The sequence below is a fragment of the Rhipicephalus microplus genome, chromosome 2 (assembly GCF_043290135.1).
Source record: "Rhipicephalus microplus isolate Deutch F79 chromosome 2, USDA_Rmic, whole genome shotgun sequence".
Classification (NCBI taxonomy): domain Eukaryota; kingdom Metazoa; phylum Arthropoda; class Arachnida; order Ixodida; family Ixodidae; genus Rhipicephalus; species Rhipicephalus microplus.
In genome coordinates, this window is record NC_134701.1 from 279,006,688 (window position 1) to 279,031,955 (window position 25,268).

General features: G+C 47.1%; 3 protein-coding genes across 4 annotated transcripts in view; all 3 read left to right on the forward strand.

Annotated features, from left to right (window-relative positions):
* Positions 1-4,144: 4,144 nt before the first annotated feature.
* LOC142779081 (uncharacterized) lies at positions 4,145-11,319 on the forward strand. Its single transcript, XM_075882091.1, has 2 exons — positions 4,145-4,533; positions 9,684-11,319. Exon 2 carries the CDS (start codon positions 9,868-9,870, stop codon positions 11,020-11,022), a length of 1,155 nt encoding a protein of 384 aa, XP_075738206.1. The 5' UTR covers positions 4,145-4,533; positions 9,684-9,867; the 3' UTR covers positions 11,023-11,319.
* Positions 11,320-17,053: 5,734 nt separating this feature from the next.
* Positions 17,054-21,767, forward strand: LOC119163099 (endothelin-converting enzyme 1). The gene has a single exon (XM_037415034.2). The coding sequence runs from the start codon at positions 18,034-18,036 to the stop codon at positions 20,251-20,253; it is 2,220 nt and encodes a 739-aa protein (XP_037270931.2). The 5' UTR covers positions 17,054-18,033; the 3' UTR covers positions 20,254-21,767.
* A 1,558-nt stretch (positions 21,768-23,325) lies between these two features.
* Scgbeta (sarcoglycan beta) overlaps positions 23,326-25,268 on the forward strand; it is a 46,088-nt gene continuing 44,145 nt past the window's right edge. Inside the window, exons 1-2 of one of the 2 annotated variants that reach the window (XM_075882096.1) lie at positions 23,326-23,411; positions 23,881-24,081. In XM_075882096.1, coding sequence (XP_075738211.1) covers positions 23,373-23,411; positions 23,881-24,081 — 240 coding nt within the window. In that variant the 5' untranslated portion in view covers positions 23,326-23,372. The remainder of the gene's footprint in view (positions 23,412-23,880; positions 24,082-25,268) is intronic. The other variant, XM_037415043.2, reaches the window with a different exon arrangement.

A 25,268-nucleotide genomic window follows, 5' to 3' on the forward strand; every position in this document is an offset into this window, starting at 1 on the left:
TTGCTCGGGAAACGCTGGACTGCGTTAACGTGGACTCCGAGCCCTGAGCGTGCCCATTGGTTCAACAAACATTCAAAAAACAAAAAGTGAGCCTTCAAGCCGGGACCGCATAGCAACGCATCGCCAGAGAGGGGAGAACGAGCCGAGATTCGAGCCAGGACCGCAGAGCAACGTACCGCAGGGCGAGCCGAGACGCGAGTGGCGTCGGACGTATGCGATGGAGCTCCTGCACCGAGTCCAGTTTCCTTATACATGTAACCACTGCCGATTCACCTGTAACTTAGCACAATACAGTTTTTTTTTAAATTTTGAACCTTGCCTTGACTACATTCATTCGGACATCGCTGACACAACATCAGAGATCAGTACAGGTAAATTAACCCTGAGTGCATTTTCTCCTTGGAGAAACTTGCCCCAACTACAACTACGTCTCCTACTCACGATAATGAAAACGTAATTGTATGTGGTGATGGCTCGAGGACATTGCCAGTTTTCAGCTTGTTGTAGCGACCGGGCAGACGGCGTCTAACGCCTCATAAAGAATCGCATTCATCTTACGTCATGTCTAAGAACTACGACGAATATTTGTTATGTTTACTGATGAAGCAGCGCACTGAGACAAGCACAAAAGGAACGAAAGGGACACCGCTTTACTCGCAACTAGTGTTTGACGATAAATATGGTCTGATCCCGAAAGACGTGCACCACAAAACATATTTTTTCACAAGGTCACGTGACCTCTACTATTGTGTTTAATTTCATTCTGCTAGCCAATCTAACACTCGGTAATGTCGACTTGTGTTGACTAAATCATTGCTAAAGGATGATAGCGTTGATCAATACAGCATAATTAAAGCTCATCACATCACATGGAAAGAGTGAAACACAGGACGAGCGCTCGCCCAGCGTTTTTGCTATCTGCGTGGGTCGTTAATTATTTATTCTTGTCACGCAGTGATTTAATTAAGCAACCATGACTAGCGCAGGCTTAACAAGGCTAAATTATTCATGATGTCGGCTGTCGGCTGTTAACAAGCAAGCATTGTCTTCTTTTCAGTATATCGGCTGTGGCGGCTGCATTTCCGATGGAGGCGGAAATGTCGTAGGCCCGTGTACTCAGATTTGGGTGCACGTTAAAGAACCCCAGGTGGTTAAAATTTCCGGAGCCCTCCACTACGGCGTCTCTCATAATCATATGGTGGTTTTGGGACGTTAAACTCCACAAATCAATCAAATAATTCTTTCAGTATAATGATAGGGCTGTCCGTAAATTTTGTTTCACAGGCGGCGCTAAAGAGGCAGAGAGAGAGAAATAACGGTTATTGCACCCATCTAGAATGACGGGGGAGGAGGCTTCGGCCTCTGCCCCCAATCATCCCCCTAGCCATCGGCCGGAATCCCTTGGGACTCGGCGGTGGTCAGCGCGAGACCGATGACTTGACGCTGTTCTTCGGCGTCACGGCTGTGTAATAAGGCCTCCCAGGATTCTACGTTTCTACTTGGATCATTGTAGGATGGGCAGGTCCATAGCATGTGCACTAAACCCGCAATGCTAGGTGGCGCTAAAGAAGCTCGAAGCTAATGCCGCCGAGCGTTTACGGATCTACGATCCATGCAAGGTCAGTGCGGCGAACCAACACCGCCTCGGAGCCAGCATGCTGGCGACGCCAACGAGAACTTTGTGACCGACTCGTACTCTGGAGATGGCAGCGTGTGCGAGCTACGCCTCGAGTACGACGCCGGCCAAGGGTACCTCGAAGACCTCAGGCCCGGTGCAAACGTCGAACCGTACAGCGCAGCGGCGTCCATTGCGAAGGCCGTGCGTCTCCAAGCTCGGATGACCAGACGATCATGGACTGTACACTTATATCAGCTACTCATTGCTGCGTCCTCAAAAGACAATCAACGGGCCATTGTATTAAATGCGAAAGATTACTTAGCGAACTTCGGCGACTTTGAGCATGTCTATTTATCTATCTAGCCGCCTACGACTTTTAGCTCTCCTGGCCGTTTCAATAAATGGTATCGATACCAAACTTGGTATGGCATAACATGACTTTACGAAGAACATATTTGACTAGTCATAACATGAAAATCATGACATTTATGTCATGAATGTCATAATTTACGTTTCATAGTCCAGCAGCTTTCGCGGTGATTTCGTTCACATGGCATGTTCCAAAACTGGTATATTGCATGGCTAACACAAGCGACAGACCCTAACATGAAAATTGTGACATGCTTGTAATGTAACAACGTGACTACATGTCACGCTCATGATGCACTCGCGGCCGTTCCGCTAGCGTCACATATGCCAAATTAGGTATTACGATACGTGGATGATGACGAAGGTATGTGACTAGTGCAAACATCATAAACATGAGATGTGTGTCATGTAACATCACTACATGCCACGCTCATGATGCGCTGGCGGCCATTTCGCTAGCTTCACATGTACCAAACTCGGTATTACGCTACGCGAATGGACGACATAGGTAAATGACACATCGAAATATGATAATCACGAGATGCGTGTCATGTAACAACATGACTACATGTCACACTCATGATGCGCTCGCGGCCGTTTCGCAAGCTTAACATATGACAAATTTGGCATTACGTGACGCCAATGGATGACGAAGGTATGTGACTTGTGCAAACATATTCATCATGCGATGCGTGTCATGTGAGAACATGACTACATGCCACAGTGAAGGCGCCAATACATTTTGACATGACGCGGTGCACGTGCTCCCCAGCGTTCATTTTGTCGCGTCAGGCCGGCGTTGTCCCGCCAAGCGCCGGTCCTGCCATTATTTACTCGCAGGCGTGCGCCGCGCTGCTTTGACGCATGCGCGTTTCGGCGCGTCCGGCGTCCCTCCATCGCGAAAAGTGGGAGACGCAGTGTTGTCTTGGTAACGCATCAGCATAGAGTTACTCTATAGCATCGGCGCGAAATGTAGCATGTCGCATTTCACGTCGGTTGCCATCGGGCCACGCCGACGGACGCTGGTCGGGCCTGGCGTCAGACTATAGAGTGCTCGTGTTTTGCTAACGTAACGTCGCTGTGGTCATCGTGCGCGCGCGTCAACGCTTCATCGGAGTATATTGGGCTCTTCATGATGCGCTGGCGGCCGTTTTGCTAGCTCCACAAATACCAAATTTGGTGTTACGTGACGTGAATGAATGACGAAATATCTTACTGGTGCAAACATGATAATCCTGACACACGTGTCATGTAAGAACATGACAACTTACCACGCTCATAGCGTGCTCGCGGCCGTTTCGCTATCTCCACATATACTAAATTTGGTATTATACGTGACGTGAATAGATGACGAAGGTAATCGACAGCCCCGCCACAGTGGTCTAGTGGCTAAGGTACTGACCCGCAGGTCGTGAGATCAAATGCCGGCTGCGGCGGCTGCATTGCCGTTGGAGGCGGAAATGTTGTAGGCCCGTGTACTCAGATTTGGGTGCACGTTAAAAAACCCCAAATGGTCAAAATTTCCGGAGCCCTCCACTACGGCGTCTCTCATATTCAAATAGTGGTTTTTGGACGTTAAACGCCACAAATCAATCAAATAAAGGTGAACGACACATCCAAACATGGTAATCATGACACGGAAGTCATGTACAGCATCATTTACTACCACCTCGTAACGTTGTGCTGATTTTAAAGTGACATACCAACATTTCTCATCTATGCTTCGCATATCATCGATCCCCACTGTACGTGGGATCTGCCATTTTTTTTTAGCCTGCTGGAAACCGTCAATCTAAATAAAATGGCCGCGTATCTGCCTGCTTCACTGCAAATGCATGCCTTCGAAAGACGATATATAGCCTTCTGTCTCCAAGCGTAGAAGGAAAAGTTCAGCAGCGGGGCGTTGAATTAGCGCCCTCACGCTCACGTAGATATGGCGTTTTGTTAATTAGACGCTTAAGTGTCAGTTAAGCTGCTGCAAAGTATTTCCGCCTCAACGTACACAGTTCATCTGCAAAAACGACAGAAGGCTTACTATCGTCGGATTTTTATTTTAAAGATATGTGTCTACGAAAAAAAAAAAACTCCCTGTATATATCTAACATGCTAATCTCTCTGATTATAATAAAGCTGGGCATTATAAGAAAGTGGCGCCCTTCAGTGTTTTCTTATAAGACTTCAATTGTGCACATCTTTGGGGAAAAAAAATACGACGTCAGACTCAAAAATCTTGGTCTTACACGACTTTCGAAGAGTTTTCGCACTGACATCGTGCGCCATTGTACACGACTCGTGTATCACTCTCATAAATGTCAAGTTCGGCAACGCACTTACACCTGCAGACCGCCACGTGACGACATGCGTTGCACAAGCTGCCACATAACTCCTGCTGTGCTTTTATTTTAAGCTCACAGTGCATTCTCCTACGACGTATATTCATATCAAAGGTGCCTCCCGAACGACGCGCCATGATAAAGTTCGTGCCCGTATACCCAGGCATCATCTGGGTTTCATTTATATTTCGTACCTTGTAATGCGTCTTATGTGTGAGTATCTGCTTAAACGCACTTTTATTAGGTTTTTATAAATGAGCTCGTTTTCCCGTTTAAAAATCCTGTTGTTGCCTCGCATGAAATTAACGTTTATATGAAGCGATGCCTAATGTTTTAGGCGTTACATGATTCCTGACACACTTGCCGACGTATACTGTCCTCTTGAGATCGATTGAATCTTCAGGTTGGGAGGCCCGGCCACGGTGGTCTAGTGGCTAAGGTACTCGGCTGCTGACCCCCAGGTCGCGGTATCAAATCCCGGCTGTGGCGGCTGCATTTCCGATGAAGGCGGAAATGTTGTAGGCCCGTGTACTCAGATTTGGGTGCACGTTAAAGAATCCCAGGTGGTCGAAATTTCCGGAACCCTCCACTACGGCGTCTCTCATAATCGTATGGTGGATTTGGGGCGTTAAACCCCTCAAATCAATCAATCAGGTTGGGATATCAGAGAGCGAGGTATTGAAGTGATAGAAGTGCTGAAAACGTTGACGCAGCTGTTGGCTTCCAATGTGAAAAAAAAAAGAATCACAGCATATTCACGGTGTGAATGATCATGAGTGGGCGAAGCGTCCATCAGCCAGTCCATGCTTCCGTCCGTCCCTTCGTTCTTGTTTCCGTGCGCCCGCGCTACCCTCCGCGCGTACATCCATGTGTCCGTCCGTGAGTCAGTCCATCCATCTGTCTCTCCGTCTGTTCGTGCGCCCATCCGTCCGTACGTCCACGCGTCTATCCATCCGTCCGTCCGTCTGCTAGTCTGCCTGTCCGTCCGTCCGTGTGTCCATCTAGTGAACACTCCAAGTGCCACCATCTCCCGTCTCGTATCCCCTGTGGCACATACCCACTCTAGAGCGGGTATGTGCCACCGGTGGCCACGTACTACATACATACATACATACATACATACATACATACATACATACATACATACATACATACATACATACATACATACATACATACATACATACATACATACATACATACATACATACATACATACATACATACATACATACATACATACAAGGGATGCACCGCCACCCCACGCCTTAAGGAGCTTCGCCCCTAAAAACGTCTCATAATGGCGGTTCTAAATATAACGTGCATAGCTAAATACTTTCAAATGATGGTACCGCCCGCTATTCACTTTCAGCAAATGAGGCACAGATACAGCGGAGTTACGGGTTTTCACGTCCTTGCACTGTGTGGTGTCTCCCCGTTAAGTATGCATCCTGGCTGAAAAATAACAGATTGAGGTTTGGGGAGAGCACGATCTCGAGTGAGAGTTGACATCGGTTGTCAGCTCGCACATCGTGAACATGCTTTGTCGAAACGGTTAGTGTCATTGTCTATTCCTTACCTTTTTCGCAATTTCTCCCACTTTTTCTACGAAATGCACATGCTACTCGTAATGTGTCTCAAATGTGTCTTCTTCATAAACTTCACGTTTATCTGGTTCTTTGACCGCAAATACGTGAATAAACATAGCAGAAGCTCGATTTACTGACATGGTTATCACACTCGCGTGCATTCTTTAAACCGGGAAGTTTGTGAAACAGGGAAAGGCATTTTTAGGTTCTCGGAGATATAAAAGTTTCACGCAACGTCACCAATTAACTATAACGGCATTGCGTTCGCCGCTAAACAACACGTGCGCGCGTGAAAAAGTCCGCGACGGCGGCTTGGCCCCGGAGCCCCCTATGCCCGAGCAACGAAGACCGGGTAGACGGTCTGGTCAAGCTATGGTGGGACGTCGGTATTGGCTGGTGAAGAATGGAAGAATGAATGCAGCCATTTTACAATTAAGCGTGGTGAGATAGCTGCGAGAAGGTGACCCGTGCTGTCGTTTGCATAAATTATGCATGAAATAACGAAATCAACCACCATATTGTGCTCCTGCGGGAGCACTTACAGGGACATGAAGAGGAAGAGCCTGGAATCTGTGGCACACACCCATGCTGCGGGATAGGCCAAGACCCGGGCAGTTCTATCGAAATACTGTTAATCTGTTAGCTCACGTCTTTTAAACTAATCAGAGAGATCAAGGGAAAAAATAAAATATGATAAATTGACAATTACAGATAACGCATATCGAAAATGAAGCAGATAATTTCACGAACAACCATAAATGAATGAATAAGTAAAGCGATTCGGAAACAAGTAATTTAGGAGTAATAATATGTTCTACAGTCTGAATATCTTTGAAGCTTTAAAAAACTTATTTAAAGCATTGGCAACTTGTTCTTGTTCTTGTTGCCCTTTACTTGTGGCTCGTACCCACTGTGGGGGATTGGTCAATAATTGAGTGGTCTTATAAAGTATTATTCTATTTTAGAGTAAAGGAACTTACAAAGTGAGAACATTGCAACTTTTAGAATGAATTTTTGATGATCACTGATATGTACTTACTGTAAAGTTTTTGTATTAGTAATAGATAATAACCTAGATCAGAACCTAGCTTAAAAAAGATTTAAAAGGAAGAAGTTATGCGTATGTCTATACAGAAGAATAATATTAGTTTGTTAGTCTTTTCGTTTCATTCAGATTATTCCGCAATGCCTCGCAAACTTTCGGACTGGCAAACCCAGAAATGGAGGCTCCAAAGGACATAATCACGGGCATGGATAAATTAATTCTAGTAGCGCGTAAAGGATTTTCTAACTTGGATCTACGAGCTGTAGTAAACCGTCTACATGTAAAAATGTAATGATCTATAGTTTCTGGCTACCCACAGAAAGCGCACATCGGAGAAAGAGTCTGACCAGAGCTGTGTTGGTATAAATTTAGTTTGGGCACCCTACAGCGCAGCCTGGTGATTGTGACTTCAAGTTTACGTGTGTCACAAGAGGATTGGCGCCAGGGATATAATAAGTGCCGATATTCATTCGAATTTGTGAGTGATGTACCTGTGGAGCTTTCCATAATGGTACGCCTGCGAAATTGCGCGGTCGTTACATAAGCGGATGGTGCAAAACACGGTAAAATTGGCCTACTTATTGCTGACTTGGCTAAAGAATCAGCCATTTCGTTCAAAAGCAACCCTTTATGGCCCGGCACCCAAACTAATCTAACTTTTCTCAAATGGGGAGGGGGGGGAGTATTTATGCACGAAACGTCTTTGTTATGTGCAATTCAGCACCAACCAAAAATGCAGCACAACGAGACAGAGAATCTGTAATTATAACAGCCGATGAAATTCTGCGTTTAACTTTCGCAAAGCCAGTACCACTGCCAGAAACTCAGACACAAAAACGGGTATGAAATCAGGTAGTTGGAGCGAATATAACCAATAAACAATTGTATGAAATGACACGCGATGATTTTGATTGTGTTAGTGCACCCTCTATCTCGCTCACGCGGAAAGAACTATGTTTTTTGGATGGGGTGATAGACAATAACGGATAGTAATGTACGGGACTGGCACGTGTGCTTTTTGTTGTCTACCATTTTTTATTCTTTTTTTCTCTTTTCTCCCCTTTATAAACTCTTACGTTTGCAATAAACGTTTAGTTGAAGTTAAGCGCTTGTGTTGTGTGTTCTTTGTAATAGTGGCTGCGCTTCCTAGCAAGATGAATGTAACCAATCAACGCCTCCTAGAAAAAATTTTCTAGGAGGCATTGGACCAATCCAAGTTCGGGCTGAATATACCAACAGCTGACTTTTCGTCACTCTGCGATGCATCTGTAGCAATATTTCCACTTGTTTTGATGCTCTGCAAGTGTTCTTGCAATAAACCACCTAGAGTGTGATGGGGGAGCAACTTTGCATTATTAGGAAAAATGTCGTCAAATTGAATATCCTCATGGGGTGAATTATCACTAGTCGGCCTTATCTCGCCGATACGTACATTCAGCAGGTGCAGTAAACGTTGCACAAATATAATTTGTGGGGTGTGAAACTGTGGCCATCTAACACCCAAAAATAATTCCGGGGAGGATATGAATACTGTCTGCGACGGCTGGAGTGGCGACTCATTCCTAAAAATGTCTGAACGGTCAAGATACGAAATCTGCACGAAAGAGAAGTAACTCTCGATTCTAGGTATAAAACGCAGTTAGAAACTGTTTTAAGGGGACCAAGACATAAGCGTAGCGATTCTCTTTCTAAAAGAATGAGAGGAACTTTAAGCACCACCGCCTCTACTTCTTCTTCTCCTCCTCTTCTCATGGCTCATACCCAATGCAGGAGATTGGCCGAATATCAGAAGAATGTTTTCAGTATTTTTTTCGCAATACTTGTCGTATAAGCTAGGAATAGCTAATATAACAAACTTAAGTACGGATTATTAGTATTACATTACTTAAAAGATGAACCATTTAGTTTGATATTCTTTTAGATTGACTGATAAACGATGATAAATGACTGATGGTGCCCCCAGCACCATCTTTTGCGTAAGCACGAAGATTATGATGATGATGACCCTAGAAGGACAGGCTCTTACCCATTCAGGGAGTTCATTCACAAATCGGGTGGATAATGTATTCTGAAATCTGTTAAGTACGCTACGAACTGCTGAGGCTACCTCAGATTATGGCTCATCTTCGTTGCAGGTGTTTTTGGCCGAGTAGTGTCCGCTATTTCATGCATGAACGGGGCGTGCAGCCTCGCCTAATTAAAACTATGGCCGTGACTACGGCGGCAACACGTTTGAACTCGACAGCGTTAAAGCGCCCACTCAACGAAAAAAAAAATTGTGTCAGTAATGGAGAGAGATATCGCCAGAAATACACTGACTTCCTTCGGTAAAAATTTCGTTTATTCGGATGAGAAACCTAGTTAGTTTCGTTGATTACGGTTGGCGACAGCACTGCCTGGGAACGTAATTGTTTTCGTTACATCAAGAAACCAGTAAAATCGGGTTTTTTGATATCTAGTTTTAGTTGTAATAAGGAAATAAAAGATGTGACAGCAGCTGGTGTGGATTCTCTTCCTCTGTCGAGCGAAAGGAAGGAGAAGAAGTTGATCATGTCTACGGTGCGGTCACCGAGCATTAACTTGTCGAAAATGAAACGGCTTGCCTAGCAAGCAACTATGCAGGCGGACAACCCAGCACCCCTGCCTGCTGACGCGTAAGTCATGCATACATCGTACATCTCACCGCTAATCATGGTCGCTGATTCAGGCTGCCTTATTCTTTTTTACAGGCCTCGTGTCTTACGCGTCGAGAAGGCGCACAGCGTTTTGAAGAAAACAAGCCGAGCAACCTGGAACACGTACATATCCAGGCTGGACCGAGACCAGTACACGGTGTTGTCCTGCTGGCTCTTGCTCATCACCTCCGTGGGACTGTTCATCGTCCTGTTGCTGACGTTCGGCAAGCAGTTTTGCATGGTCGTGTTCCTGAGCATCAGCGGCCTGGTCGTGCTGTTCGTGCTGTTCGTACAGCCCCCCGAGGGCACGCTCAGGCGACGAGCCCTGAGAGACGTGCTCTTCGGGCGCGAGACCGGTACACACACCGCCGCGATGTGCCAGGAAAACGTCGCTGCACCGACGGCCTCTCCATCCTCTCAGCACCACCAGAAGAAGCCATCGGTCGCCCACGGCGAGGCTGAGCCGCCCTCGGCGCCCATTGCTCCCGTGTACCAACTACGAAAACCCAGCATGATGTTCGAGAAGTGCAACGAAGCCTGCCACGTGGCACTTCCGCCTTCCTCGGGCAGCCGGGCTCCGCAGGAGACGGCGAAGCGCGGTTTCTTCCGCGCACTCATCTCCAGGCTCCGTAAGGGACACCTCCAAGTGAACCCTTACTACACGACGCTCACGGAGGACGCGCCTAGCATTGAGGGAGCAGTGGTTGAGAACCCAGTCACCAAACCGTCGACGCGGCGAGGTTTCGATCCTGGCAAGGATACCACACCGGATACCAAGAAGCGCATCGGGTTCCAGGAGGAGCCCCTGATGCAGATGGAAGGCGAGCAGCTTACGGGCACTCCGACTAGCACCCAGAGCGCGTCCAGGCGTCATCGCCGGAGCCACTCCATCAGGCCGATGACCGATACGGAAATCAGCAGCCGCTGTCGGGTGGACCGCAGCATGTCGGTCTTTGCCACCGTCACACCGGGCTCCTCCGTGCCGGGGCTGAGGCCTCTCAAGAGCGGCATCAAGGGCAGCGTGACGCCCAAGCTGGGCGCACCCGCCGCCAAGCGTACTGCTTCCACGACCTCCACACGGCGCACAGTCAACTTTACGGGGTTGGCATCACCGATGAAGAAAGTGTCGCCGCCGCCGGTGCGCAAGATGGCAAACCTCTCGGTCTCCACTGGAGAAGAAAATCTCGACGACAAGCAGTGTGTGCTCGTGGGACATAGCGAACCGAGCGAGACGGAGCCACCTGCTAAGGGCTCGTCGTCGTCACGTAAACGACACCACGACTCTCATGCCAGCTCCTCGTCGCCTGACTTGCGGATTGGCTCGAGCAGGACGTACGTATTGCGGGACCCTGCCAACGGGTACCGGAAGATCCACCACGTATGGGGTCACTGACCGCGGCGATGTTAGCAAGAACGGTGCCAATGCAAGCGAAGACCCGAACAACGTCCCATGATGCGTAATGCCCATGTTACTGAGGAGCACGCCAGGGCTCGGGTATACTTGTTCTCAGCAGTTCCCGAGCGCGCCTCCCTCACTCGCCATCAGCGTGAAACAAACTGCTGTGTATATACATATAAGACCGAGATTCTGACAATGACCCGCCCATTCCCCTAATCTGTGTATATATCTGTTAAGTGCGAAAAGAGCGTGCGATTGAAATAAAACCAATGATTTGTTTGTATTCTAAAACCGATTTATATGTATGGAATAAATACAAGTATTCTTGCAGTCGGGAAAGGGGGGGGGGAGGAGATACACCATCAATTCGGCACTGGCATACTGGTGCCACGTGAGCTTATAGCTAGACAGCGGGTAAACTACAATCCACCTTTTCCGTTCTATTTGCATTTTATTTTTATGTCCTCGCGTTCATTCGGGATTTTGGTAAGGGCCCTCAACAAGCAGGTGCGTTTCTTGTCTTTTCTGCTTGGGTAAAGGCGCATAATAAAGGTGGAATTAAAGGAGGAAATCTAAACAATGCAGGGCTGGTACAAGTGAACAGGTCGATGTCACACGCTCCTCTTCAATTTATCGAAAAAAAAACAAAACACAGCTTCTTATTTATCAAGAATCTTGTCATGTTCTTCCAGCCGTAATGTATGCATGCGAAAACGCCTTCTATAAGTGACACGGTGTTTTATTCTGTAGTCCACCAAGAATTCATTGACGTATTTTCGTCGCGTAAATTACGTCGAGAAAACACGCACGATAGGAAGACAAATAAAAAAAGTTCCACCAACGGAAGTCGAACCAACGACCTCACTATCGACAACAGCAGGCGCCGGGCACGACATCCTCTACGCCTTTTCCTTACTGCCAGACAGCTACGCTAAAGTAACGTACTTTCTCAGCTTTAAAAACGCGTCTTTTGTATCTAGTACGATCCTCTCACAGTCATCTTGACAAAGTGTAGTAATACCTCATGAGTCATGACCTTTGTGATGACTCTGACTCCATGATTAGTTTTTTCAACGCGTCATTTACGCATCCGTCCTAATCGGCACGTTTTCAATAAAAGAAGTACAATTTTCTGACGGCTTGATACACCACCTTATCCAAAGCGTCGGCGTGAGTCATAGCATCCATTAATATCAAAAATATATCCACAACGCGCTTGTTTCACCTGGATGTAACTCCGCGTTCCTCATTTACGCTCACCCAGGTGAGCGAAAAATCGTGGTTGGTAAACAAAAAAGACACCATGTTCGTTGCGCGAAGGGACGATCTTAGCCCAAGTTTGGCGTGAAATCAGTCACGCTCTTCAGGCAGTTACACCACTTTATTTTGTTCCGCTCTCACCGCTAACTACATCTGCCACAGGCATACAGTCACACTCAATATGAGTTCCAACATGCTGGCTTGATTAGACTGACCTCAAGCCGGAACAATGACGCCGACAAACGTTAAATTGGTTCAGAAAGCACCGCTGAGAGTCTCACTCGCCATTTTTTTAGGGGCGAAGCTCTTTAGGCCGTGGGTCATTCCCTCGTCCGTATGTAAAGTACGTGGCAACCTCTATTTTATACTTGTTCAATATATGGCGTTCTGTGTATATGTCCTTGAGAATAAAGTATAAATAGATGGCTTTGGTGGTTTTCACAGCATATCCACGAAGTGAATGGTGGTGATAAGTGGGGCGAAGCGTCCGTCCGTCCGTGCTTCTGTGCATCCGTCCATGCGTCCGTCTGTCTGCCTGTGGATCCGTACGTCCGTGTGTCCATGATTCAGTCAATGCTTCTGTCCATCCATGCGTCCGTCCGTGTTTCCGTTCATCCATGCGTCCGTCTGTTCTTCTATCCGTCCATCAATCCGTTCATTCTTGCTTTCGTCCGTCCGTGCATCTGCCCGTCCATCCATCCGGATGCGCGCACGAATGGACACACGGACGGACGCTTCGCCCCACTCATCGCCATTCACTCCGTAGATATGCTGTGGTTTTTTTTTTCTATTTAGGTGAAGATTTGCAACGTTGGCGACATTTTGAGCCCAGACAGCGTGTTGCAACTGATATCGATCGTGAATTTGCATGACTACAATATTGAATCATCAATCAATCATTAATCATGGACCTTAGTCATAGGGATGGAGGTGTATCAATAAGCGTCAACGTGGAGGCATTCACGTTAAACGCGGCTTTAGCTGCCAAACATTACAGGCATTTTATAAGGTCTCTTCGACGACTTGTGCGTGAAAACACGTTTTCACTATGGTGCCCACCAAGCAACGAGACGAATCGTCAACACCACCTGTCCTCTTTGATGGCTCTCCGCATGCCCACTGGGCTCGACCGAAGAGAAGCCACCCTTCTTCATCGCTTATGGTTAGGAGTGGCATTTTGAAAATCTTATTCCTTTGTCATAGGAATGGCCGACAAAGCTCTCTGTGATGCCTCTGGTTGCGAAGAGATGCTACACCACATCCTGTGCGACTGTCCGTTGTTTGACATCCAGAGACAGTCACTAGCGTCCGTTTTTGCGCGTATCGACAACAGCCAAATGTCTGTGGACAATATGTACATATTGCCTTTTGTTGCAATATGTACATATTGCAACAAAAGGCGACAAAAGCTCTGTTGAAATTCCCACGTTACACGGACTTGAACAAGCGGCTGTAACAGCAATGTCACACATCGCGAAAGACAAGACTGGACTATGACATAGTGTACGCGCGTGTGCTGGTGAATGTGCTGCGTTTATCTCTCTTCCCTCTCTCCTCTCTATCTTTCATCTCCCCCATCCCCCTCCCATGCGCAGGGTAGCAAACCGGCTGCCTATAGGCTGGTTAACCTCCCTGTCGTTCTTTTTGTCCTATTTTCCTTCTCGTTCTCTCTTTTTCCCTCTCTCCTATTTTCCTTAAGGTCTCTTGAATCAATGTACAGAAAACAATACACCCATTCTGTAAGGGGACGTCTTATTTTTGTGTTATACCGGGTCCCATGACGAAGGAATCAACCATTTTTTTTTTTTTTTCATATGAAGGTTGCGTCAGATCGAGCGTACCTCAGTTACTGCCTTTGTAAGTGCATGATCTACAGCGACTTCGCTCGAAAGGCCCATTGCGTAGCAGTGCATAACAGCTTCAAACCTGGGATGAAAGCAGTTAATCAAAGAGGCGCGGCCTTGTTTCATACATCTACCAACATATTTAAGGTGACTCATTTATTAGCTGTCCGCCGCGGTCCGTAACGGTTACGCTGCTCGGTTGCTGACCCGAAGGTCGCGGGTTCGATACCAGCCGCAGTGATCAATTTCGATGGGGGCAAAATGTGACTTGCGGACGTAAAACTCTGGATATTTCATGAAGCATTTAATAGCCAACCGAGCTTTGAGCCTGCCTGCCTGCCTGCCTGCCTGCGCCTGCCTGCCTGCCTGCCTGCCCGCCTATCTATCTATCTATCTATCTATCTATCTATCTATCTATCTATCTATCTATCTATCTATCTATCTATCTATCTATCTATCTATCTATCTATCTATCTATCTATCTATCTATCTATCTATCTATCTATCTATCTATCTATCTATCTATCTATCTATCTATCTAGCTAGCTAGCTAGCTAGATAGATAGCTAGCTAGCTAGCTATCTAGCTAGATAGATCTAGCTAGATAGATCTAGCTAGATAGATCTAGATCTAGATAGATCTAGCTAGATAGATCTAGCTAGATAGCTAGATAGCTAGATATCTAGCTAGCTATCTAGCTAGATAGATCTAGCTAGCTAGCTAGCTAGCTAGCTAATCTGATCTAATATGATTCAATGAGAAGCCACTAGCCCGAGAGCCAAGCTTGGGAAAAGAAATCAAAAAGAAATCAACCGGGCTTAATGCTACTCGCGTTACTATGGGCATTATGAAGAAACTGCGATGAAAAGGGCTTGTTGCTTACATTAGCACGGTGTTTATGACTCTTAATTTGTTTTGTCTCAGTAAGGGCGGTTACAGATTCCGTTCTAACCATAAGAATGAGTTATTGCCGCGAAGAAATAAACAAATAAATCTGCTATCATCATGCATAGGCATGAGCAACGAGCTAACGTGCAATGATGATGATGATGCTCCTGCATGGAATGCCCCTACGTCCTCAAAAGAGTCGGACAGGTCATGAGGTGCTATCGTTTTTTTTTTATTTATTCACGTTCGGACTTACGACATCGAATTGATAGAAGAGTTACTCGGCCAATTTAGTACTACTGAATAAACCCGTGCTGTCGAACCTTTGAACCAAACAAAAATAATTTTGACGAGGGGTCAGAAGCTATAAAATTAGTAGCAGCGATTAATGTACCTATTCAATCGATTTTAATAAGGCATGGATTTCTATTCAGCACTGCATTTAATCCCGTCCCACTGTTCCAACACAGAAAGCCCAAGTGACAATAGTACAGTCTAAGTAAAGAGCAGACTGAATTGCCGCATTTCAAATTCAATGGTTATGCTGACGGCGGAAAGAAAAGCCAGCAGTACCAGAAAAAGTGTTTACTTGTTACTTCCTCATTGGGCGTTTGTCAAGGATATATACGGCCTTTTGAAATTTTCATCACTGCGTGCATGAGCCTATAGGACGTCACCATTGTCATCCGCATCATTATTATTCGTTCGAATTAGAAGAAGACGTTGTTCGCTACGAGTACGCGTGCCTACTCCGGATTTCCCGAAGAAGTCGTCTTGTTCTCAGCTCTGCACAACCTGCGATCATCTATTCCGGTATGTGAAAATCCCGCGAAACTTAGTAATTTAATTTTCGAGTTCGTTACTTTATTTGTTGCGACGAGGTAAAGCCATTGCTCAGGAAGTTGTGGTGAACGCTTGATACCGCGAAGGTTAAAGGAATCGAAAAAAGATCTATTCCTGAGCTCGGTAAAAAAGCTGGATTTATGTTCGAGGTGCGGCATGTTGTAAAGATTAAAGTTGTTTTTGTTTTTGTTTTTCATTCGATGCCAGGCTATTCTAGAGTAAGTCCTGAGCTTGCGGTTGGTCTTGGACAGCTTCATCACGTACTTCAAGTTACGCATAAACAGGCTGAAAATTTCCCGTATTCCATTGGCATCTCTTTTGGGCGAAAACTGGTTGTGGGGCCGTCCGACGTCGTGGCGAAATTGGTGTCGTCCTTTCTCTCAGTGTGTTGTAAGGGTGCGAACTAATTGCCGACATTCTTCCGCATATCGAGTCCCTTCGGAAACTGGTGTGCCCTCGGACGAGTCGGGTCGGTAGGGAAGAATGGTGTCGATAGGAGATTATGGCTCTTTACCATACAGTAAAAAGAAGGGCGAAAAGCCTGTCGCGCCCGGGGTGCCGTGTTGTAAGCGTTAAGCGTACGTAACGTATAAGGAAGAATAAGGTCCTATAGTTGGTTTGGTTGGAAGCGACCTACATAGAAAGCGTATCGCCAAGAGTCTGGTTGAAGCACTCGGTCAAGCCGCTTGTTTGCGGATGATATGCGGTAGTAAAGCTGTGATTAACGCACCATTCAGCGAGAGGTTCTTGAATCACATCCGCGATGAAGACGCGACCTCGGTCGCTCAGGACACAGCCGCTGGATAAAAAAACAAGGTTGTTTTTTGTTAGTTTGTTTTTAATCCAGCGGCCGTACTCAGGAGTTCACGAGGGGCGCCGTCACGCAGAAAAAAACGTAGAAGCAGGAAAGACGCAACGTCACGTGCCGTAGCGGATGACAGAACAGCCGTTTCTGCATATCTCGTGAGATGACCTATCGCCGTAAAAACCCAGCGATTCCCAGCTGATGTGCATAGCAGAGGACCGTAAATGTTTGTTCTAACCCGGTGGAATGGCCGCATTGGGTATGGTAACAGTTGCAATGTTGCAGTATAGGGTGGCAAGAATCAGGCTTGCGGCGCAGGCACTCTGTGCAAGATCGGATGTGTGTACATACCGCGCCAGTAGTCTGGCGAAGACGTAGTCTGGCGTCGGTTTCATACAAACCGGCATGTGCGCACTGCAGATCGGCATGGAAAGCAGCATATGTGCTAGCGCGGGGTTGTATGGGTACGAGTAGCCATTTGCGGCCGTCAGGTTGGTAGTTACGGCGATAAAGGATTCCATCACGGATGGCGAAGTGAGGCTTGTCGGTGTAGCGTTCGAGATGGTGGGCCGGCTATAGTGCATCAGAAAAGTAAATCATCAAAGACGCAATCCACGATTCCTTCCGCTGCTCCAAAGCCATGCCGATGAATACTGATGGTGGAAATAAGATGTCTTGAATGGAGGCACTCGTAATATTATAGTAGAAACAGGCGAACGCCAAATAGCATCGGCATCTGCGTGCTTCTGGTCTGAGCGGTAGATGACACGGATCGTACTCTTGGAACCGCGGAGCCCATCGTGCCAAGCGTACAGAGGGACCTTTGAGTGCAAATGCCGCAATTTTGTGATCCTGTCACATAGATCTCAATATGACCACGGCGCCAGGCTCCCTACTTGTCCCTGCCCCGTGATCCTAGTTTTGAAAGTCTGATAGCAACAGTCCATTGGCGGTGGGTGAGAGTTTTAGCCAAGCTCTTAAAAAATATTCCAGGCCACCTCTAGAGGGGCTCTGCCCCCGTTATGCAGCCTAGAGAAAAGCCAAGCCCCCACCGTGCCCTCTCGTACTCTCCACCTGTCATTGAACGATAATCGCAAATTTCCAATAAGAACCTGGAGGAGACGTCGAGTCTCCAGAAAAATCTTCTTTAAACTGTATTCATACCACGCTTGCTTTACTTGCTGGTCTGTGCATTATGTCCAGAGAAATGGTATTTCCCGTGTTCGCTATGGTCTTTTTCGGCTATAATTCAAATTCAGTTGATCGGCTGGTTAAAACGATCGGTGCAAATGTTCAAAATTGTTCTTCAACTGATGGTGCGTTCTTTGTTGCTGCAGGCTGCGCAGCTTTTTGCCTTTGTTCGCGATGCCGACGACGGAGCATGCGAAAGGAGATGGAGAGGGGGCTCCGGCCAACCACGACCAGAAGCAGCAGCCACAGAAACAGCCGCAAGACACGGCAGGGGATCGCAGGGAATCCGCAGCAGACATTGGGCACGATATGTCAGACGTTTCAGCCCCTTATCTTCCCAGAATCCTGTCTATAATGGGCATGACAGTTCTGCCAGTAGCATACTGCATTTTATCCGTCCTCTTCGCCGAGATCGTAAAACCGCAAGACTCAGTGTGCCGCTCGGAAGCATGTCGCTCTACGGCGAAGTTCATCAAGAGCAGCATCAACGTGCACGTCCGGCCTTGCTCCGACTTCTACGAGTTCGTCTGCAGCGGATGGGAGAGCACGTATCCGACGGACGCCTCTACCATGATAACGCTGGTTAATCTATCCCTGTACATGCCAAGCGGAACAAACCACCCGCCCAACATCATCAAGGCCATCTCGTTCCACGAGTCTTGCGCGACTACCTTTGCTGGACCACCAGATTCCAGCATCGACGAAATCAAAAGCTTCTTGACCGACGACCTGCGATTCAACTGGCCGACAGTGCTGCCCAACTCGCAAGAATTCTTCAGGATTCTCGTGGAGCTTCAGCTGTCCTACCTCATACACCCGTTCGTCGACCTGAGCTTCGACAGCGGCATGAGCAATTTGAGGCTGGCCATAGAAGACCGCTACCACCCGTGGTATTTGAGCTACGCTGCCACCTCTAACTTGAACTTTCGCTCACACCTCATGAACGACGTACTAGGCGAAGTGTTCCAGCAGACGCTGCCCGTGGGCATAGTCTCGAACATAACATACGTGGAAGACGAGATCAGAATGGTGACGACTGGGGACGACGAGCTGCTGGTTGTGAGGCTGAGGGTGCTCTCGCAGGATCCATTTAAAGTAGGCTGGCAGCTCTTGCGCGCCTTAGGGAACTATTTCGATCCAGAGCAGAAACGACTGCTCATCAACAAAGTGGTCGCTCGGGTTTCCGATCTCGCAGTTCTAAAGAAAACTCTATCTTTGATGAACGAAAAGAGCACCTTGCCAGCCATGTCAAGCTATATGGCCTGGGTGATTGTAGAGACGCTCGGTCGGCACACGAGCCCTGCTCTCCGCAAGACCATGATGGAAACTGCTAAACGCTTCAGGGTTACCAACGTGACGGAGCACATTTTTCGGGTGGACGTGTGCTACTACGAAACGTATCGCCTGTTCGCCTTGGTGCTTGACCGCTACATGTACCAAAAATTTGACAAGGATATCATTTCCGATTGGGAAGAGATCGTCGTCAACGCTAAAAGGTACGTGAGGGCTCAACTAGAAGATCTGTACTGGATGGACGCTAAGACCTTAAGCAAGATGCAAGCACGAATTCGTAATCTCGTCAGTGAAGTCGGCATCCTGTCGCGATTCAGGTACGAGGATGTGGAGGAAGCCTACACGCGGTTGCCGGATATCGACAGCACCATTCCCTTCACGACCCTGTACGTCAGCGTGCTGGATAGCCTGAGCCAGACTCTGAGAGCCAAGTCCTACCGGTACATTTACCCGCGCGACGTGTGGTCGATCGTGCCTACTGTTCGCCACGTCTATTCCCACAACGTGCTATTCGTACCTCTTTCCGTCTTCATGACTTCTTTCTTTGGCACCGAAAACTTCCCTGCGGCGTTGATCTACGGTTACCTCGTGACGCAGGCAACGAACGCTATCTACTACGAAGGTTATTACAGCAACAAGTACCGAGCCGCAGAGACGTGGAATCTGCCGACAGAACGCAAGTTCCGAATGCACATGAAATGCTACAACGACGCGTACAACAACGTCACCTATCAACTGAAGGACCCAGCGGAAAGCTTTTTCCGTTCTGGCGCTTTGCTCAGGGCCTACCAGATGTTCATGACCGATAAAGGTAGTTCGGGTAGCTTTGTGCTACCCGCAGTCGAGCTCTCGCCAGTTCAGCTCTTCTTAGTGGGAAGCTGCATAAACCTGTGCGTTAGGAACGACGAGACGAGGGTCATGAACAAGGCCCTTTGCAACTGGCCCATGAGACGCGTCAAGATATTCCAGCAGGCCTTCAAGTGTCATCCCGCCGAGGCACTCGCGCACCTTCGGGTCAATTGTTCCGGGCTCGTCAACGTCATCAAGTCCCGATATCAGAACGTGTCCGTGGAGACGAGCTTTCGGTGCACGGACGAATAACGTGATATATGCCATAACATTATATACGCTTGATTTCAGTGCCTTAGGTGGCTGTACGTATGCGTGTGTGTTTGTGATAGTCATTTCGTGAACGGTGAGTGGTCTGTTCGAAAAAGTTTTTTTTCGTGACTGCGGCATGGATCACGCGATTAATGAACGTAATTTTGTTTCATAACTCATTTTCTCTCATAAGTATCGCCTGTTCAGCGTCTCTTACGGTCATGGCGGCTAAACGCATATAGCAAGTGTAAACTATTTACAGCAATATCTAAATCATGCAGCGGTTCGCAAGTGCGGGTCTGCAGAACCCCGGGGGTCAGCAAAGTCATTGGAGGGGGAGTTGGTACGCGAATTTCATCCTCGAAAAAATAAAATCCCAGTTTCGCCGCAATGACCAATAAATAAGTGCGATATAGCAACATATTATATTCTTACAAGAAGTAAGGCTGGCAGCTAACTCTTAAATCCAGTCTCGCGTAATTCTACAAAACGTTGATTTCAGAAAATACGTTTGCATGCAAAGTACATACGAGTGAACCCGCCACGGTGGTCCAATGGTTATGGGGCTCGACTGCTCACCCACAGGTCATTGAATTGAATCCCGGTCGCATTTTCAACAATGAAGACGGAAATGCTTGAGGCCCGTTTTCTTAGGTTGAGGTGGCGCAGAACCCCGGGCGGTTAAAATTTCCGCAACCCTCAACTACGGCGTCCCTCGCAATCTTATCGTGACTTTGGAACAGTAAACGCCTTATGAAGGGTGTACGACCCACCTGGTTATGCCTGAGTTGCGCGCGCATCAGCGACCACGACGGCGCCCTTGTAAAGACACAACCCCCGTGTACCCCCGACGTTATGTCACGCTTCTTCAAGACGAGAGGCGCGTTTGAAACTCGTTTGGAAATTTGCCTTAGGCAGGCTTGATGTCGGAAAAGGAATCGCCTTAATATGAGTAATAGGGTGTTTTAGAACAGCAAAGGAACAACCAGGCGTCACAATGTGAATTGAGTAACGAGTTTTGCATCAAATATTAACTGTGGCGCATACCAACTTCAGGCCTAATTCTTCATCGTCATCAGCTACTGCATACAAAAAAATGCCCCCACCTACCCGAAGGGAATAGCGAGGAAATGCGAATGCACTGCTTGCGCCGAGAGAGGGTACCGTTGCCGTCAGGCATTCACCTTCACCGACTTTTTCCGCCGCCTAGAGAGGCGCCCAGCCAGCGAACGGTTGAGAGTGAGGCGCGAGCGGACGGGAGAGTGTGGCGGCGCAGGAAAAAGAGAGAGTGAACGGCGAGGGTAGGATCGGCGAAGCACTGTACCTACCCTCTCCTACACTCTGTTACACCACATGCTCTGGTTGTTAGGGGCGAGGATAGTAAGTGCGCGCGCCCACAGCTGTTGCTATGGGAGAGGGAGAGCGGAGAGATAACACCTGTCGGCGCACAGTCACTGCCGCGGACAACGCCAGATGCCTGACATGGCCCGACTAAGAAATGCATTCGCATTTTTTTTAAATTTGCACAAAATTTCTTGCAAGTGTGTAGCGGACACCATGCTTCTCCGAAGAAAGACGAAGGATAGCATAGTGAATGCCAGCCTAGTACAAAGAAATTATGATTATCTATGGCGTAGCGGGTACCGAGCAAGTGTGCCTCGAGCAGTTTCCCAAAGAGTGTTTATAAAAGGCTCTGAAAGGCCCCTCTTCCAGCTTTCGCTGTGACTGTGCTGCATGTTCAGTGCAGGCCTAGCGTAGGAATGACGAACGAAACCCACTAATGATATAATTCATCTATGTCCCTGGTTACAGTCCACTGTCGCAAATATCTTCTCCGACAAGCAGAGTTCACTTTTTTAATGTCCAGCCTTAACCACGCTTTACCTGCAAATAATGAGAAAAATGGCTACCCATTGCATCAAAACAGAAGTTCAAAAGAAACCAGAAAGTAGCCATGGTGCCAACCTGAAATTTTTGTCACCAGACGGTGTTGTTAAGTCGTAAAGTTGCCAATTCGGTGCCGATAGCGAAGCCAGGCGAGCGATTTAACGATACGAACACGGTCCGATAACTCTATCGCGTTTAATTTGCTCTCGAAAGCGAAGCTCAAGTTTCCTAGTTTTTGCCATTTCTGTGTTCGTCATCTTGAATGTCACCAACATACAATAGTGCTTTCTTGCAGTTGTAACAAGTCCAAATAAATATAACTAAATAAATATAGAGCAAGGGAGCTGAACGAAGCATATGTGCGAAACACATGGGCACCACAGAACACCTATACACAACCATTTTGGGCACCGCATGACGCCCTAATTTGTTCGTTAGTTGCCCCCCCCCCCTCTTCTGTTTGAATTTTAACCATAAATTGTGAGTTGCAATCGCACAATTAAATCATGTATATTGCTGTGCACTTGTTTGTAACTAAGCTTTACCCGTGGATATGGTTCGCAAAGCATTCGGAGAGCATTCTTTACGTTTCTAACTGTTCCTTGCGCCAGCGATGAACATATTTCGCATGATTGTCCCACCGGTATTTTTCTTAGCGCCAAAAGTCGGTTACCACAGAAAGCAGGACGTCCGGACGTTCACGTTAAACCCGCACATTAGCTCAGCGGTGGGAAGCCGAATGCAATCGGCGCTTTAAGTCCTAAAGATGTGAGAAAAAAAAACTTTAATTGCATGATAATAACGCTTACCATTTGTGGAAACGGCACTCTCACACATTACGCGGTTTCAGGAATCTTGTGGGCACAGTTGTATGGGGACTGCCAGAAGCATGCCATTACAGCAACTCTGATTTAATATATGCATTTAACTCGGTAATTTTTATACAACGCGGAAATCCCGCCAACCACCGACTGCAGACTATCGCCGCCATTGTTGTGTGTGCGTTGTATCGTCTGTCCAATACTTTGGCTGCGTACATTTGTTTGTAAAATATTTTCATTATATTTAGTTTGAATATATTTTGTGGTATTATTTTTTTATTCATGCACCAGTTTTGCCACAACCACACGTAAGATCTTGCGCTGCATGGAGCCAATGAAAACTGAATTAGAAGTCAAGATAGGTGTTTACCGGTCAAGACAAGGCAATCCAAGTTCGTTTGAGGTTTCGCAATGGCTGCAGTTGCTGCTGTTCCAGCGATGGAGGTTAGCGTGCGTATTTTTGCAATTTTAACACCAAACACGATAACCTAAATTGGGTGGTTTTCTAGCAAACAAAATTGATCGCGTGAACTAATTCTACGTTGTTTTATGCAGTTCTTGCTCTCATAGCGCAACATCATAGGTGCGCGACCGAGAGCTCTCAGGCGAGCAGCTTTTGCGGCACTGTGTTCGAAATTTACGTTATAACGTTTGATGCATTTTTGTCGCATGCGAAAAATAACCGCTTTTCAGCCTCCATTGTGTCAACGTAGTCGGACCCCTACAGAATTTGGAGTTATGGTAGTTCACGACAGTGCTTATTTCATATTGATTGATATGTCAATATTTTTAACGTGTAATTCGCATGCATCGGTGTATGCATCTTTTTTTTTTTTTATCTTTCATACGTCAAAGCGATCGCAGGACAAGATCACGTTGACCTTAAAGACACACCTAATTCTTGTTTTTTTTTTTTCAGGCCTCCCGAAGCACGCTGTCAATGCGTGAAAAAGCTATGCTAAAGCAGGAGATAAACAAACGGCACAATGGAAACTTCTCTGCTGGGTATGTTCCCATATTTGAGAACTCGCTGCACAAAACTGGTTTGCGGGGTCGGAAAGCGTTTCTCTTCTATGGCTTGGTGGTGGGTCTCTTCGTGGTTTCTCTCGCCAACCTTGCGGTAAGCTCTGCCGCTACTTGCACGATTTTCCTTTTTCTGTAAGATGTGTAGCGCGCTTGCATGTCGAGAATTTTGTGCTACCCCTTTGGCGTCGTACGGCCCCGCCACGGTGGTCTAGTGGCTAAGGTACTCGGCTGCTGACCCGCAGGTCGCGGGATCAAATCCCGGCTGTGGCGGCTGCATTTCCGATGGAGGCGGAAATGTTGTAGGCCCGTGTACTCAGATTTGGGTGCACGTTGAAGAACCCCAGGTGGTCGAAATTTCCGGAGCCCTCCACTACGGCGTCTCTCATAATTATACAGTGGCTTTGGGACGTTAAACCCCACAAATAAATTTGGCGTCGTACGTGGTGCAGTGATGTGCGCACGTCTGGCTTCGTGCTGGTTGTCCTGTTACTGGTGGCCTTCTATGTGAACATCTCTTGCGCTGCTTGTCTTACCAGCTTTCCTTGCCTGTTGTTTGGCACTGAATGCACGCACGCGAATCCTTGCCTTCTGCCCGCACTGTTCCTCACTACGCTGAACCCTTGGAGTTTTCTGTACCGTTTCACACAAATGTACTTAATGTAGCGTCCTTTGTCATCCTTCTTTCTTATGCAGGTGGGAGTTTCCAAATGATAATCTTTCCAATGTCAACATCAAGGTCCTCGCATGCAATAAAAAAAGGAGTAATTAATCTAATAAAACGTGAAATGCATCTTATGCTGCATTTTTCGTGCACTAATAAACATGATTCATATGTAGTCTGTCCATTGGCGAAGCGTATTGCACACAAAACTATTATTGAGCATGATTTTGAAGAAAGCACTAGTGTGGGTCTTTGGGCTGGTTGTTTACATGTGATCGTACATAGAAAACAGTGGCAAAAGAGACTAATCAATAATGAAAAAAATACATTTGTGAAGAAACCAAGTCACGTTTTTTTCACCCCTACCAATTTGCTCCCAATGTGAACAATGAACAGCTACCCGCACCGTGAGTTTGAGATGGTTTCCATGCTCCTGTGAGTACTCTCTTCTAGCACAGTTTTCCAACGAAAAAAGAAACACTTCTTTTATGGACTTCAGTGGCAATACAAAGGCTGGCGTCATTGCCTAGGCATTGTATTTTTGTGGGCCATGCACGTTTGCAACAGCCCAGTGGTGACGCAGTGCCATGCACAGCACCTGACTGATGCATCAGTTTTGT

Excerpts from the sequence above, each read along its gene's own strand:
- LOC142779081 (XM_075882091.1), top strand. The coding sequence starts at position 9,868 with ATGGTCGTGTTCCTGAGCATCAGCGGCCTGGTCGTGCTGTTCGTGCTG.
- LOC119163099 (XM_037415034.2), top strand. The coding sequence starts at position 18,034 with ATGCCGACGACGGAGCATGCGAAAGGAGATGGAGAGGGGGCTCCGGCC.